Source organism: Biomphalaria glabrata, chromosome 12, assembly GCF_947242115.1.
Source record: "Biomphalaria glabrata chromosome 12, xgBioGlab47.1, whole genome shotgun sequence".
NCBI classification, from domain to species: Eukaryota; Metazoa; Mollusca; class Gastropoda; family Planorbidae; genus Biomphalaria; species Biomphalaria glabrata.
The window spans coordinates 13,799,436-13,814,314 of NC_074722.1; the positions used below are offsets into that span (position 1 = coordinate 13,799,436).

Consider the following 14,879-nt stretch of genomic DNA (forward strand, 5'->3'; position numbering starts at 1 on the left):
CGAGCCGCCCCTTGTAACCTAGGAAGTGGGAATTCTCACTCGATAAGAACGCGCCATATGTTCATTCCCATTTAAAAAGTAAATAACTGTTATCACCACCCTCTTCACGCAGCAGTTATTTACCTTGAAAATGAGCTTCCTTTCATTACCTCGTTTAAAGCTGGGAATTGTCTTTATTTTGCTTTTCTCTCTTTATTTCGCTTCTCTCCCTTTCTTTCTTTTGCTTTCTTTAAAATTCGGTCATCCCACTATCTGCTCACGTACGTCATCAGTGCTCTATTATATTTCCTTTCAGGTGGTGAGTCCAGCGGTCTGTCATCCACACCAGGGACACGAGTCCATCGGTCTGTCATCCACACCAGGGACACGAGTCCATCGGTCTGTCATCCACACCAGGGACACGAGTCCATCGGTCTGTCATCCACACCAGGGACACGAGTCCAGGCTATGAGTTGATCAGGAGTTCAGCGCTCGTCTTTCAAGGCTTCTGCTACTTCAATGTTTCCTTGCCTTAAAATGATATTGCATGCCGGGAAAGAATAAACCTGTCCTTGTGGAAACAAGACTTAATTACCTCCTCGCACCTGAATGTTATCCAATCAAGAATGTATAGGTGTGTGTGTGTGTGTTCATATCCGACTAGAAGTGAGGCAGGACAGAAACAATCCTTGAACACAATTGTTTTCTAAAGTAGTTAGATTATACAACGACCACTAAATAGTTTGACTGTACTCCTAAGTTTACTTCAGCGTACAGCATGACGCTAAAAGCAAAGCAAGTAGATATTGAAATATATAAGTTTAATTTAGAAACTGCAGGCATACATAATGGTAATGACTACAAAGCAAGTAGATCTATTGAGAGCTATAGTCAGTGGCGATACATGAATCATGTGAACAGTGTGTTTTTTCTCTCTTCAATTCTGGCCTCATGGGAAAAACTTTTCCAGTGAACAATGAACTGAAGGGACTTACCTGACATTTTAATGGATGTCAATCTTCTATAGTGTGTACTGTGTACAACTCCGTTAAGGCTTATAGTTCTGTACATTAATCAGATAATAGTCAAAGCCTTGGCTGAATATTAAAGCAAGACATTTTGTTCGTGCCCATGACATTCAGTGTCACTTTCGAAACATTATTTGAGAGTTAAACATACAACGAAGTGTTGGTATTTCATGCTAGTCACTGACTAAGTCGATGGATCTAGAGACTACAATGGACTGTTGGTATTTCATGCTAGTCGCTGACTAAGTCGATGGATCTAGAGACTACAATGGACTGTTGGTATTTCATGCTAGTCACTGACTAAGTCGATGGATCTAGAGACTACAATGGACTGTTGGTATTTCATGCTAGTCGCTGACTAAGTCGATGGATCTAGAGACTACAATGGACTGTTGGTATTTCATGCTAGTCACTGACTAAGTCGATGGATCTAGAGACTACAATGGACTGTTGGTATTTCATGTAATAGTCAACTCACTCTTCCTGTCTGGTAAAAACTTTGAACGTTATTTCTTCCAGACCCTTTCTTGGCTCAAGTCTTCGTATGATAACTGACATATGAAGATTTATTTCAGTGTATCAGTCCTCTCTGCAGTGTAATAGGACGGGAAGTGACTTATTCCATATGCCAGGACAAATTCATACATGCTCTCCTTCTTCCCTATTGCCATTAGAGCGTATAGCGTGTTGCCTGAATCAGCCAGGAAAGCCAGTTATCTTCTGTTTTGAAGGAGCATCTGCAATTTATAAGAAAAGAAAAACAATGTGTGGGTCCTCAAACTCTGATCTCTGGTGACACCAAGAAACAAGAGAAACTATCTTGTCCTTGGAACGTGAGGGTCACGAAGTCAACACTGTTAGCAACAGCTGCGAACACGTGACCACACGAGCGCCAAGGGTAGATGCCTTCACCTACTCCACGCTTGGCTAGCATAACGCTAGTATTGCTAAGTCAGAGTGAACAGGGGGGAAAAAGCGTCGTCTAAAAACGTTTTGGACAGCTTGGTCTGATGGCGAGGCCAATTTATCCGTACCCCATAACAAGATTACAGTCAATCCTGGCGTTAACGGGGCCCCGTCAGTCACCGAGACAATGTTGACCTCTTGCTGACATGTTCTTGTCAGGAAAGGGAGATAACCCCACCCTTATACTTTCTTCATTCTTTCATATCCTCCTTGATTTATTTCTACCTCGTCAGACTTGAAGCGCTCTTTTTCAATTCTCTCTCCCTTCTTTTATTTTTATATTAGGAGAAAGTCAAAACGTCTTTCTTCCACATTACCTCCCTTTTCTTTTCCCTTTTCTTTTTACCTGAGATCTCTGCCATGTAGCGATTAGATCAGGGGAAGTAAGTCACATTGCAGCAGGCGGAGACAACACACACGTGCCAGCTAGGTCTTAAAACACTAGCAGTGAACTCGAGTTGTATTAACAGAAGAACACAAGATACAGTTATTATTATGTTAGTAAGAGTGAATTCCTCATGAAGGCATAGAGGCTACGCTGTCACGTAAGACAACATCTTCTATATCTACTTTTCGTATTTCTGTAATATCAGTGTTCCTAATAGAGATGTTCTTAGACACGCTTAGTGGAGTTAGTCCAGTACAAGTTAGCAGGCAGCTATTAACACCGACATATATTTAGATACGATTTTCTGACGAAGAAAGATGAACTTGTTATCTAGAGGAGACAAATTCACACAAAAGCAAACCTCGCCCACCCCCCTGCTGTTTCACTGCTTGTACTACGTGTGTGTGTGTGTTTGATTGTTACTATTCTGGAAAGGATATAAATTATACTGCGTCTTTCCTTGTTACACGGGCGAGTCATTAAGCCAGCAGGCGATTCAGTGGAGCACATGTCTTCAGGATAACACAAGTATCAAACGATTGGATTGATGGCTCAAGTACATAGGAATTCACGCCAAATGTGTCTCGAGAGTGAGTGTCTCGCTTAAACCAAGTACCGATAATTTCTAAATATTTTTTTTTTTGTAGTTCTTTTTAGTTCGCAAGGATTACTTTCGAAAGAGGATTTACTTCTAGGATTAATAAGTGCAACTTTTGAGATGGGATCTTCTAGCTCCAAATGTAAGTAGTAGTTTTATTTATTATTTTAATGTTTATTCTATATGATTATATGTATAAACTTGGTAGCTAAGATAAATTGAAGAAACACACAGACAGTAACATACTCATGTTATATACTGCAGTAGTACTGGCTATATTTGCAAGTCTCCTAATTTTATGCCTAATAACGACCAGGCTGTTGTAAATAAAATGTAGGTAGATTTGGTAATTGAAGCACTTATCTGGGTCACATTTCTTTTGTCCCCTTGATGGTCTATATGAAAATAACAAAAGGACATAAAAAAAAATTAGTTGGACAACAAAATAAAAAGATGACCTCAGCTCTAGTAGTACTAAAAGTGAAGCCTATTTGTATTTGTCAGTCTGTATTAAATTGTGCTAATATGTCTGAACTCTAGACTCTGAAGGGAGTAATTGAAAATTACATTTCAATACAAGTGATATATAAATTAATTCTCAAACATTTTTGTTCCAAGCTTGCAGTTCATTGAAAGAAAACCACGGTTTGATGGTTTGTTTTGGTCAAGACAAGTTCACAACAGTTTTTCTTTCTCGATAGGGTTTGGGGGATAGAGATTGGGGTTAGGGGGTAGAGATTGGGGTTTGGTGACTTCAGCACATGAAATGTTTTTACACGTCAGTTACATAACTGACTACAGGACATTTCACATAACTGACTACAGGACATTTCACATAACTGACTACAGGACATTTCACATAACTGACTACAGGACATTTCACATAACTGACTACAGGGCATTTCACATAACTGACTACAGGGCATTTCACATAACTGACTACAGGACATTTCACATAACTGACTACAGGGCATTTCACATAACTGACTACAGAACATTTCACATAACTGACTACAGGGCATTTCACATAACTGACTACAGAACATTTCACATAACTGACTACAGAACATTTCACATAACTGACTACAGAACATTTCACATAACTGACTACAGGGCATTTCACATAACTGACTACAGGGCATTTCACATAACTGACTACAGGACATTTCACATAACTGACTACAGGGCATTTCACATAACTGACTACAGAACATTTCACATAACTGACTACAGGGCATTTCACATAACTGACTACAGAACATTTCACATAACTGACTACAGGACATTTAACATAACAGACTACAGAACATTTCACATAACTGACTACAGGATATTTCACATAACTGACTACAGGGCATTTCACATAACTGACTACAGGACATTCCACATAACTGACTACAGGGCATTTCACATAACTGACTACAGGGCATTTCACATAACTGACTACAGAACATTTCACATAACTGACTACAGGACATTCCACATAACTGACTACAGAACATTTCACATAACTGACTACAGAACATTTCACATAACTGACTGCAGGACATTTCGAGCTCTGATGAAGTCAACTCGAAATACCAAAATAAATAACAAAAGAGTGTTCGAAGTACTAGCTAGAAATAGGAAAACACACACGTCGTTTAATCTCTAAAGTTATTCCGTTCGTCATCGCTGTTGACTATTCTGTAAGAGTAATTAGAGTTACAATTATAGGCTGCAACAACAAAATACATTCTGAAATAGTTTCATTACAAGGAACAAACGCTTATTGTCTTAAAGGACCTAAGCATAAGTCATGTCATGCAATAGTGCATAACCTAATGGACCAATTATAGTTACAAGCTATCTAGATACTATTTGATATTAGTTGAACCTTGTATTCAGAAATCAGTTTAGTAAGTGGAGTCCCTGGGCTGGATTTCTGTTCCCTACCTTCGTCAAGGTCATCTGTGTCTTTGGCCAACGGTTAACGAGCAGGGTGTCATGTTGAAAGCACAACGACCAACCGCCCTAACTTTCCCCCAACTAAAGTCAAGTACCCATTGGAGTTGGGTGGACTCAGAGGCACCCTAATACTAAAAATCCCGAAATTCAAAATCCCAGTCTTCACCGAGATTCGAACCCAGGACCCCAGGTTCGGAAGCCAAGCGTTTAACCACTCGTCCAACGCGCCAACTCCCTCCTTAAGCTTCAATATAAATGCTATAAAAAATGTTAATAAATCTAAAAGCGTGTCAAATTTTTTGATGAAGTAAAAAAAGCAATTGTAAATTATTTCATTTCCTCCCCTCCATTTATGTATAATATGCATTTTTGGTTAAAATCTGTGTTTTTTTCAAATGTTGATGTCCTTTTTAAACAGTGAGACACTGTGTAGCTGCACTGTCTTGCACTGTGGTTTATCTGGCACTGATGTAGATGGATTGTTTTAAGAAACTCTATTTGATCAGATTTAAGGCACTGTGTAGCTGCGCTGTCTTGCACTGTGGTAAATCTGGCACTGATGTAGATGGATTGTTATAAGAAACTCTATTTGATCAGATTCAAGGCACTGTGTAGCTGCGCTGTCTTGCACTGTGGTAAATCTGGCACTGATGTAGATGGATTGTTTTAAGAAACTCTATTTGATCAGATTCAAGGCACTGTGTAGCTGCACTGTCTTGCACTGTGGTAAATCTGGCACTGATGTAGATGGATTGCTTTAACAAACGCTATTTGATCAGATTCAAGGCACTGATGTAGATGGATTGTTTTAACAAACGCTATTTGATCAGATTCAAGACACTGATGTAGATGGATTGTTTTAACAAACGCTATTTGATCAGATTCAAGGCACTGTGTAGCTGCACTGTCTTGCACTGTGGTAAATCTGGCACTGATGTAGATTGATTGTTTTAACAAACGCTATTTGATCAGATTCAAGGCACTGGTGTAGATGGATTGTTTTCACAAACGCTATTTGATCAGATTCAAGACACTGATGTAGATGGATTGTTTTAACAAACGCTATTTGATCAGATTCCAGGCTGTTACAACGACTGACCCACTGACACGAGAACATGAATGTCCACGTTTTAGCTCCTGTTTAGTTCAAATCTAACGGATAAAAAAAGGATGAGGAAGGATAGGGGAGAGGCTCATAAAGTTGACCGCCATCAACAGGAAGTTCACTTTATCGTTGCCAAGGAGACGGCATTCGTCCTAATACTCGGTGAAACCCGGCAACTTCGCGCTCGTCATGGTTACGGAGATTTTGCCATAACTTTGTTGCATGTATGCACGCTATAAAGACAAGGTTGTGTCAGTGGGAGGCTTATCCCTGTGCCTTCAATTTGGCATATTTAGATTTGATCTATCGCGTTTTGTCGGAGTGTGTGTGCGTGCGTGTGTGTGTTCAGCTTTGCTTAGCAAAAGTTTTCTTCTCGTTTAGATGTAAACGTGAAATTTATTTGAGTCTTAATTACCTCCCTCATCTTATCCTTATCTATATTACCTATTACCTATATTACCTACCCTATATAACCTATATTAATTATCTCCCCATCCTAATTACCTCCCTCATCTTATCCTTATCTATATTACCTACCCCATATTAATGAGTTAGTTCCGAATCTCTGACCTACTTTATAAAATGTCACGTGACTGTGGTCTCATAATGGCAATAATGGCAATATCTTCCTATGTTAAGATGAAGATCTAGATTTAGTGTTAGCCTAGATCTAGTAGACCTACTAAATAATCATAAAAATTAGTGAATTATTGTAACGTACTTTTTATTACTTAAAGATGTCTAGATCTAGACTATTTTCATGTTTAAATTACAATGAAATCAATGAGGTCATTAATGTAAACAACACACCCACGTGACTGAGAAGAGATCCGGAACTACCCCATTATCTCCCCATCTAAATCATCTTAATTTTAATTTTTTCCCCTTGCCTTTTAAAAAAAAGAAAGATTGTGTGCGTGCGAGCGTGTTTCGTCCATCGAGTGCTTCTTTCATTCACTCTTTCTGACCTTTCTACAGTATTTAGATGCTCGCCCACGATCAGCCTCGAATTCGCCGTCAAACGTTTTGATATCGTGAGAATTGGATCCAATGTTTGACATATTTGATTTTAAATACTTTCATTTAGCCTTACCTGGCACGGTCTTTTATTTGGCTTTACCTGGCATGAGCAGATTTACATTACATTCTGTCAAAGCTTTAATTTATTCTTTCCTGACAGAGCGTTTGATCTTTATTCTTTTTGATCTTGGAATCTTTCTCTGTCCCCTCCCTCTCTCTGTAATCGTCTCTCTTTTATTCCCTAACTACTTCCTCTTTCTGTCCATTCTCTTCCTGTCACTCTTTTCTTTTTATATAACTTGAATTGTCAATCTGTCTTTCTTTCTATCCCGCTTTATGTCCCTCTCTCTCTCTGGTTCCTTCTCTTTTTCTGCGCATGTCTAAATTTTTAATATGTTTTCATGTTGAATGAAACATCGCTTTAATAAGAGCATTTCTTTTATCGTCACGTGACTTTCATTATTGATTTAATATTGTGGTTGATATCTTTTTTGCTATGTATTCTTCTTATGGTTTTAATATTACATCACCTTGTCTGTTGGAGAAGTTTGTGCTTACACATTTGAAACCAGAACCTGATACAATATTCAGAAAGACACAAGAGTTAATTAAATAATTGTATATATCATATGGTAGGACTAATTCATTTTAAGTTATTTTTATTTCAATTTTATAAGATTGGGGTGGGGGTGCTTGAATCAACCAGGAAAACTAGTGACTTAATAGAGTTTAAGTCTAATTATTCTGCATGATCAGGTTAACACTGGATACACGTAGGACTGCGACTATTCGTTAAAGGTCTCAACACTGACCTGCAGCGTCTCAACCTGTGGGCAGTTTAGACCACTATCTCGTTACCACGTCACAGGTCTGTACGGCGAGGCAACGAGCTAGTGGTCTAAACTGCCCACAGGTTGTGACGTTGCAGGCCAGTGTTGAGGCCTTCTACAAGGATTGGTCTCGGTAGGACGTGGGATGATAAGAGAGCTGAGTTTAGATCCACGCCACCCGTTGATCAGGAAACATGAAAAGGACCGAAATGCCCGTATGTAGTCGCTGAATAAACTCTTTATGTTGTTTCTATTTTATGTATGTGTATGTTTTTGTTTAGTTGTCTTTTTATGAGAAAAGAGTCCTTGTAATCACAACAAATTTCCATAAGGATCAATAAAGCAGTCTTAGTCTTAATCTTAGTCTTAGTCTTAATATTAGTCTTAGTCTTAATCTTAGTCTTAGTCTTAATCTTAGTCATAGTCATAGTCATATTCTTAGTCTTGGTCTTGGTCTTAGTCATAGTCTTAGTCTTAGTCATAGTCTTAGTCATAGTCATAGTCTTAGTTTTAGTCATAGTCTTAGTCTTAGTCTTGGTCTTAGTCTTAGTCTTAGTCTTAGTCTTAGTCTTAGTCTTAGTCTTGGTCTTAGTCATAGTCTTAGTCTTAGTCTTAGTCTCAGTCATAGTCATAGTCTTAGTCATAGTCATAGTCATAGTCTTAGTCTTAGTCTTGGTCTTGGTCTTGGTCTTGGTCTTAGTCTTAGTCTTAGTCTTTATTGTGTGATTTGAGAAACGAAAACGTCTAAAAGTTTGAGTCCAATGTCCACATCGCGCTAAGTTTTAAGAAGGGCGACTTCAAGATTAGCTAATGCCCTAAGGCGCCCTTTTGGTTTTGGTCACCCCCATCTTTTACGATATAATTATATGAATAAATAGGTTTGGGTTTACAAATGGTTGAATGTCAACTCCATGCTATTGTAATAAATATCGATGCACTTAAGTTATCACAACCATCATAAGCAGAACTTTAAACGAAATATTAAATGGCATGTTAATTAAAAATGTACTAGTAGGCTTTTATTATCTAGGGCCTACAAGTTGGGTTTTCTACTGGTTGCTGGGTTTACAAGGGTTTCCACGTCTCAATATCTAAAGTTGTCATCTCGATTTTAAATCCTAAGTTAAAAGTTGAATTTCATTCATGCGCATGTAAATTATATAGAACTCAACATGTTACTTTAGGAAGACATTGTCAAGCGCACACAGTCATGTAGTAGGCACATGGGAAGTAGATCCTGACAACCTAAGAATGATGTTTTATAAGAGTGTCCACTATTTAAAAATTTCCTTTATTTCACTTGTGGTCAGTGCGTTTTCAAGCTTGGACAATCAGATGACTATCACTAGTACCTACTTCAGGTGAACTAGTAATGTCAGAGGCGGAGAATGAGGAGGAACAGACTCACACTGTCTTTCCTGTACAGCCCCTTCCGCCCTGTTCTCTCGGTCAGTAGGTTATCACTGAACAAATCTGGCATGTCCATGTTGACTTACCGAGATGATTAGGACATTGTTTCTTCCTCTGACACAAACAAGCTCCCCCTTCAAGGGGAGATAATACAAGGTACCGTGAGCTCTGGTTTCTCTCTATCTACCAGAGCAGCGGTTCTCATCCACCAAGCAAACACCCCCCCCCCCCCACCACTCTTTCCGTCCAATGTTTCCTATTGTAATGCAAGCCGTCCGCACAAGTTGGAAGGGGACATTTGAAAACGTTTTTTTTGGATTGAAATTGAAAGAATGAGAACAGATGAAAGCGAGGTGTCAGTTTCACCATGGCAATGTTTGAGAACCTTTGTGTGAGTGGAGTTTGTGGGTGTATGTTATGTTTATGTACGTAGAGTGGAACCAATACAACTGCAAGGTTATAGAGAGCTTATGGTCCATTTGGAGAGGCGGCCAGGACTCATCGATGGATCTTAGGAGAATACAAAAGAATCTATTTATAGTTCGTGCTCTTCAATGGAACAAAAGTCTGTGCCTTATGTCAGGCTTATGTGTTGATGTACAAACAGTTTCATTGGCTCGAACTCAATTCAAAGAGCTACACATTGTTTCATTGTCGTTCTCTTTGTGAGTTCGTCGAGGTTAGGAAGACAATACTCACTCCAAGACTGTTTTAATTAGGTTTTGTTTCATCTGAATCTTGAAATATTAAGAAACCAATGGTTTGTATCGTCGGGGGGTGGGGGGGGGGGGGTTTCTAATGATGAATTCAGCATTTTCTAAAGCCTAATTTTCTAGAGCCTCAATAGATCTTCATTACTTACAGCCCCAGCCTCTACAGCCTCATTCTTTACAGCTTTAGTCTCTTTAACCCTATACATTATTACAATCTCGGAAGTCATTGTAGGCCTACTACTTACTTGAATTCTCTGTCGTACAAAAAGAAGTCTACACTTTCACACATTTTAAATCAGTCTGGTCTATTTTTTATATTTACATGCTACAAGTCGAGATCATTTGAAAGTTCAAAGGTTATAATTTATTAAAATATCTGTGCATAATTTACTGAAGACCTGTTTAGAATTTAGTGTAAATATATTTAAATGTATTTCCTACTCACGAACACCCAAACACGCATAATAAGGCACACAAACACAGACACACAAAACGAGTAAGGTAAAGTACCCCTTTCAGACCTTGCGATCTATGTGGCAGATGATGTAAAGGTCATCAGGTTCTGTGGGCCACGGTAAACGAAGGTGTCATGTGGCCAGCACAACGACCAATCGCCTTTACTTTTCCCAACTAATGTCAGGTACCCATTAGCGCTGAGTGTGCTTAAAGACGTCCTAAAATCCCAATTTTCAAAATTCCAGACTTCACCAGGATTCTAACGCGGAACCCTCGGTTCTAAAGCCAACGTTTTACCTCTTAGCCACCGCGCCTCCAAAAAACACACAAACACACATGAAATATGTTTCGCTCTGTTCACAGTTTGAGAGACAGGTAGATCCAGCTATGCTTCTATCTCACCAGCCAATCTCCACTACTGGACACGTCTCCAGTGCACTGTGATTCAGAACGACTTCATCAGACATAAAGTATTGACAAACTTTTCCTCCAATAATGATGGACAACAGGAAAAAAGTAGCCAAAAATAAAAGTAATAACAAAGCTTATCAAGGAGTAAGAACCGCAAAATTATTGCCATATATCTCAATACTCCAGGAATAAGTTCCATTACCTATATAATACAAAACCAATGAATTACCACTAGTTGATTAAACAATTGTTTTTTTTTCTTCATTTATGTGTTGTCATCGTCAATGAATAATTGGGTAATAATAATGGAAATAACTCCACATTTACAACCACATCTCTAAATAAGAAGGATTTTCGAAAAAAAAAATTACTATTAATTAATGAACGAATCGGTTAATATTTTGATTCGTGTTTTGTTAGGTACAACAAATGATTTTGTAAAGTTCCAACTTGGTCCGAAAGTGGTTGTGGACGAAATAACGTGTACAAAATTGTATCAGACAAACACATAGTGAGTTGATATAAATCTTTTAACATTGAAAAATGACAAGGGATATAGGATGCTCATTAAAATCAATAAAATCTGGCAAGAAGTGTGGGTTTTTTTGGTTGACTCTCCATGAATAAAGGGAAGATGAATTTGGTCAACAAGCGGGAAATACATACGTCTTTTTAGGTGGTGAGATCTTTTAAGCCATTACAACATTATGTGGGGGAGGGAAGACACACTTTTTACTTCGCTTATATCAACTATATCTGTCTGTGTGTCGCTTATATCTACTATATCTGTCTGTGTGTCGCTTATATTAACTATATCTGTCTGTGTGTCGCTTATATCAACTATAGCTGTCTGTGTGTCGCTTATATCAACTATAGCTGTTAGTGTGTCGCTTATATCAACTATAGCTGTCTTTGTGTCGCTTATATCAACTGTAACTCTGTGTGTCGCTTATATCAACTACAGCTGTCTGTGTGTCGCTTATATCAACTACACCTGTCTGTGTGTCGCTTATATCAACTATATCTGTCTGTGTGTCGCTTATATCAACTATAACTATCTGTGTGTCGCTTGTATCAACTATGACTATCTGTGTGTCGCTTATATCAACTACAGATGTCTGTGTGTCGCTTATATCAACGATATCTGTCTGTGTGTCGCTTATATCAACTATAGCTGTCTGTGTGTCGCTTATATCAACTATAGCTGTTTGTGTGTCGCTTATATCAACTATAGCTGTCTTTGTGTCGCTTATATCAACTGTAACTCTGTGTGTCGCTTATATCAACTACAGCTGTCTGTGTGTCGCTTATATCAACTACACCTGTCTGTGTGTCGCTTATATCAACTATATCTGTCTGTGTGTCGCTTATATCAACTATATCTGTCTGTGTGTCGCTTGTATCAACTATGACTGTCTGTGTGTCGCTTGTATCAACTATGACTGTCTGTGTGTCGCTTATATCAATTATAAATGTCTGTGTGTCGCTTATATCAACTACAACTGTTTGTGTGTCGTCGCTAAATTTTAAACACGTTTCGATGTAAGTTGAGACTTGACGCATTTTGTATTTTACTTTGCATAAGTTTGTTTCATTTTGGTTTCAGCAAGCTCACCAATCTTTTTCGTTTCTTGATAATTTGTCGCCCCAAGCCACGAAGCGATAAGGGCCGCCACCCCTTCTCTCGTTTTAATAAACTATCAAGCTCTACAATCACGCTGTCATTGGGGTTGGACACGTTAATGTGTTAGAAACATATAAATCTAGTCTTGACAAGTTCGTGTCTGATGGCCATAGGGCAGTACACCTGTCTGCATTGACAAAGGTCTCGAATAAGATTAGTTTGTTTTAAAATGTTCTGCTTCGACATTCAGTGCTTTTTTTTTCACCCATTGACCTAATTTATAGCTTTCTGTTCCACTCAGACCCACTAGAATCCAAGGCGTCCCCAAAACACAAATTTAGAATGGTCTTACTCATGATGATAATAGGTGATGCACAAACTACGGCTCCTGGGCTATATCCAGCCCGCGTCGAGGTACTTCATTGTCTCTTCAATACTTCTGACGTCTGCAGAATGACGTTTCCGAGTCTCGGACTCTCATTGGAATCGGCGATTTATCTCGATGATGCGGCCCTTGACAAGCGGGACGGAAATCGATATGGCCCCTGGACCGAAAAAGGTTGGGCACCAGTGATGGGAACAGTTTCTTAAATATCTTCTAGCTCATTATCGCCTGTCTATCTTCTGTCTTCACTTGGATCATTGCGTTAGTGGTAGTGTGAGTGGTAGTGTGAGTGGTAGTGTGAGTGGTAGTGTGAGTGGTTGTGTGAGTGGTAGTGTGAGTGGTTGTGTGAGTGGTAGTGTGAGTGGTAGTGTGAGTGGTAGTGTGAGTGGTTGTGTGAGTGGTAGTGTGAGTGGTTGTGTGAGTGGTAGTGTGAGTGGTAGTGTGAGTGGTTGTGTGAGTGGTAGTGTGAGTGGTTGTGTGAGTGGTAGTGTGAGTGGTTGTGTGAGTGGTAGTGTGAGTGGTAGTGTGAGTGGTTGTGTGAGTGGTTGTGTGAGTGGTAGTGTGAGTGGTAGTGTGAGTGGTAGTGTGAGTGGTAGTGTGAGTGGTTGTGTGAGTGGTAGTGTGAGTGGTTGTGTGAGTGGTTGTGTGAGTGGTAGTGTGAGTGGTTGTGTGAGTGGTAGTGTGAGTGGTTGTGTGAGTGGTTGTGTGAGTGGTTGTGTGAGTGGTTGTGGCATCTTGTTTTCGTTATGTGTAGGTGTTGAAAACTAAGTATTGCAGAAATCATTAGCTCACATTGAAAATAGTCTTCTGTCAGAATTCATTAGTTCTTGACTTTGTCTTCAGTTTGGTGTTTCAGTTGTATTCTCTCTCCTTCAATTTGATTGGCTGAATATTTGCCTCCTTGCTATGGAGTGTGTGTGTGTGTGTGTTCCTATGGTGACGGTGGGAAGAGGTTAGCGATTGGGTGTAAATGGTGATACATAGATGGCATTGTCGTCATTTGGTCTTAGGGGAGACGACTCCAGAACGTGAGACTGAAAGTTTGTGTTATGCTTCGTCAAAGTTCTGTCCCTTCTTGCCGCGGTTGGTAGTGTAACTTATTGTCCGGCAACAGAATATCCTCCTAATTATGACACTGTCGGCAGCTTCGGCATAAAGGTTGAATATGTCCGGCGTTCACTCTGTTGTTTATTGAAATTGTATACTTTCCATCAATCGTTCAAAGTTCTTACCATCTGGTTTAAATACACAGTCTCAGTCATAAATAGCAGACAATTGAGAAGCTCCTGAGAGCCTTCTTCATAAACATTCGTATATTTAGGGCTGTTTCAAAAGAATCTTGTTAGTCAGAGCTTCTCAAGATCTGCGAGTGTTTCTTTTGCAATCTCTGTCCTCCGTGCTTGTGTTAAAAACAAGCGTTTTATCTATCAACGCACAGGGAACAAAATAAAGAGTCTCTCCAAAAACCTACTGAGATGTTGTTTTTTTCTCACTAAGAGTTCTACATATATGTTTACGGGAATAATTAACTATATATAGAACTATTTGTAAACTAAATATATGTTTACGGGTATAATTAACTATATAACACCATATGTACATTACATATATATTAACGGGAATAATAAACGACGCTATATACATTACGAAACTTTTGACAGATTTTAATGTATCGGCGTATTTCTTCGAATACATTGCAATCCTAGTTTTTAAAGTATTATTTGTCTTGTCTGTGTGTATGTCCTCCTATGTAATGTTTTGTCCTCTTTTTTGTCCTCTAAGGAAGGTGCTTGTATCCGGTAACCTGAACTCTGGGCGTAAGACTATGAGCCATTCAGTATTTCAAGCGCGTATTTATTTTCATACTTAAGTCAAAAATGTTTTATTTAGCTCTTGTTAAGACTAAACCAATAAGAATGAGCTCTAGGCTCTAGATCTAGAAATATTGAATGAACTCTTTGTTAGACGAGCTGTAGGGCTTCTAAGCTAATCTAGGTGTTGTACCGCTATTTAGCCCAC

The 14,879-nt window shown here is 39.0% G+C and overlaps 1 protein-coding gene across 1 annotated transcript in view; it reads left to right on the forward strand.

Moving 5' to 3' along the window:
• The first annotated feature begins 295 nt into the window (after nucleotides 1-295).
• Nucleotides 296-14,879, forward strand: part of LOC106065257 (uncharacterized) — a 102,611-nt gene continuing 88,027 nt past the window's right edge. The window contains exon 1 of the mRNA XM_056005135.1: nucleotides 296-3,101. Within this exon, the coding sequence (XP_055861110.1) occupies nucleotides 3,080-3,101 (22 nt within the window). The 5' untranslated portion in view covers nucleotides 296-3,079. The remainder of the gene's footprint in view (nucleotides 3,102-14,879) is intronic.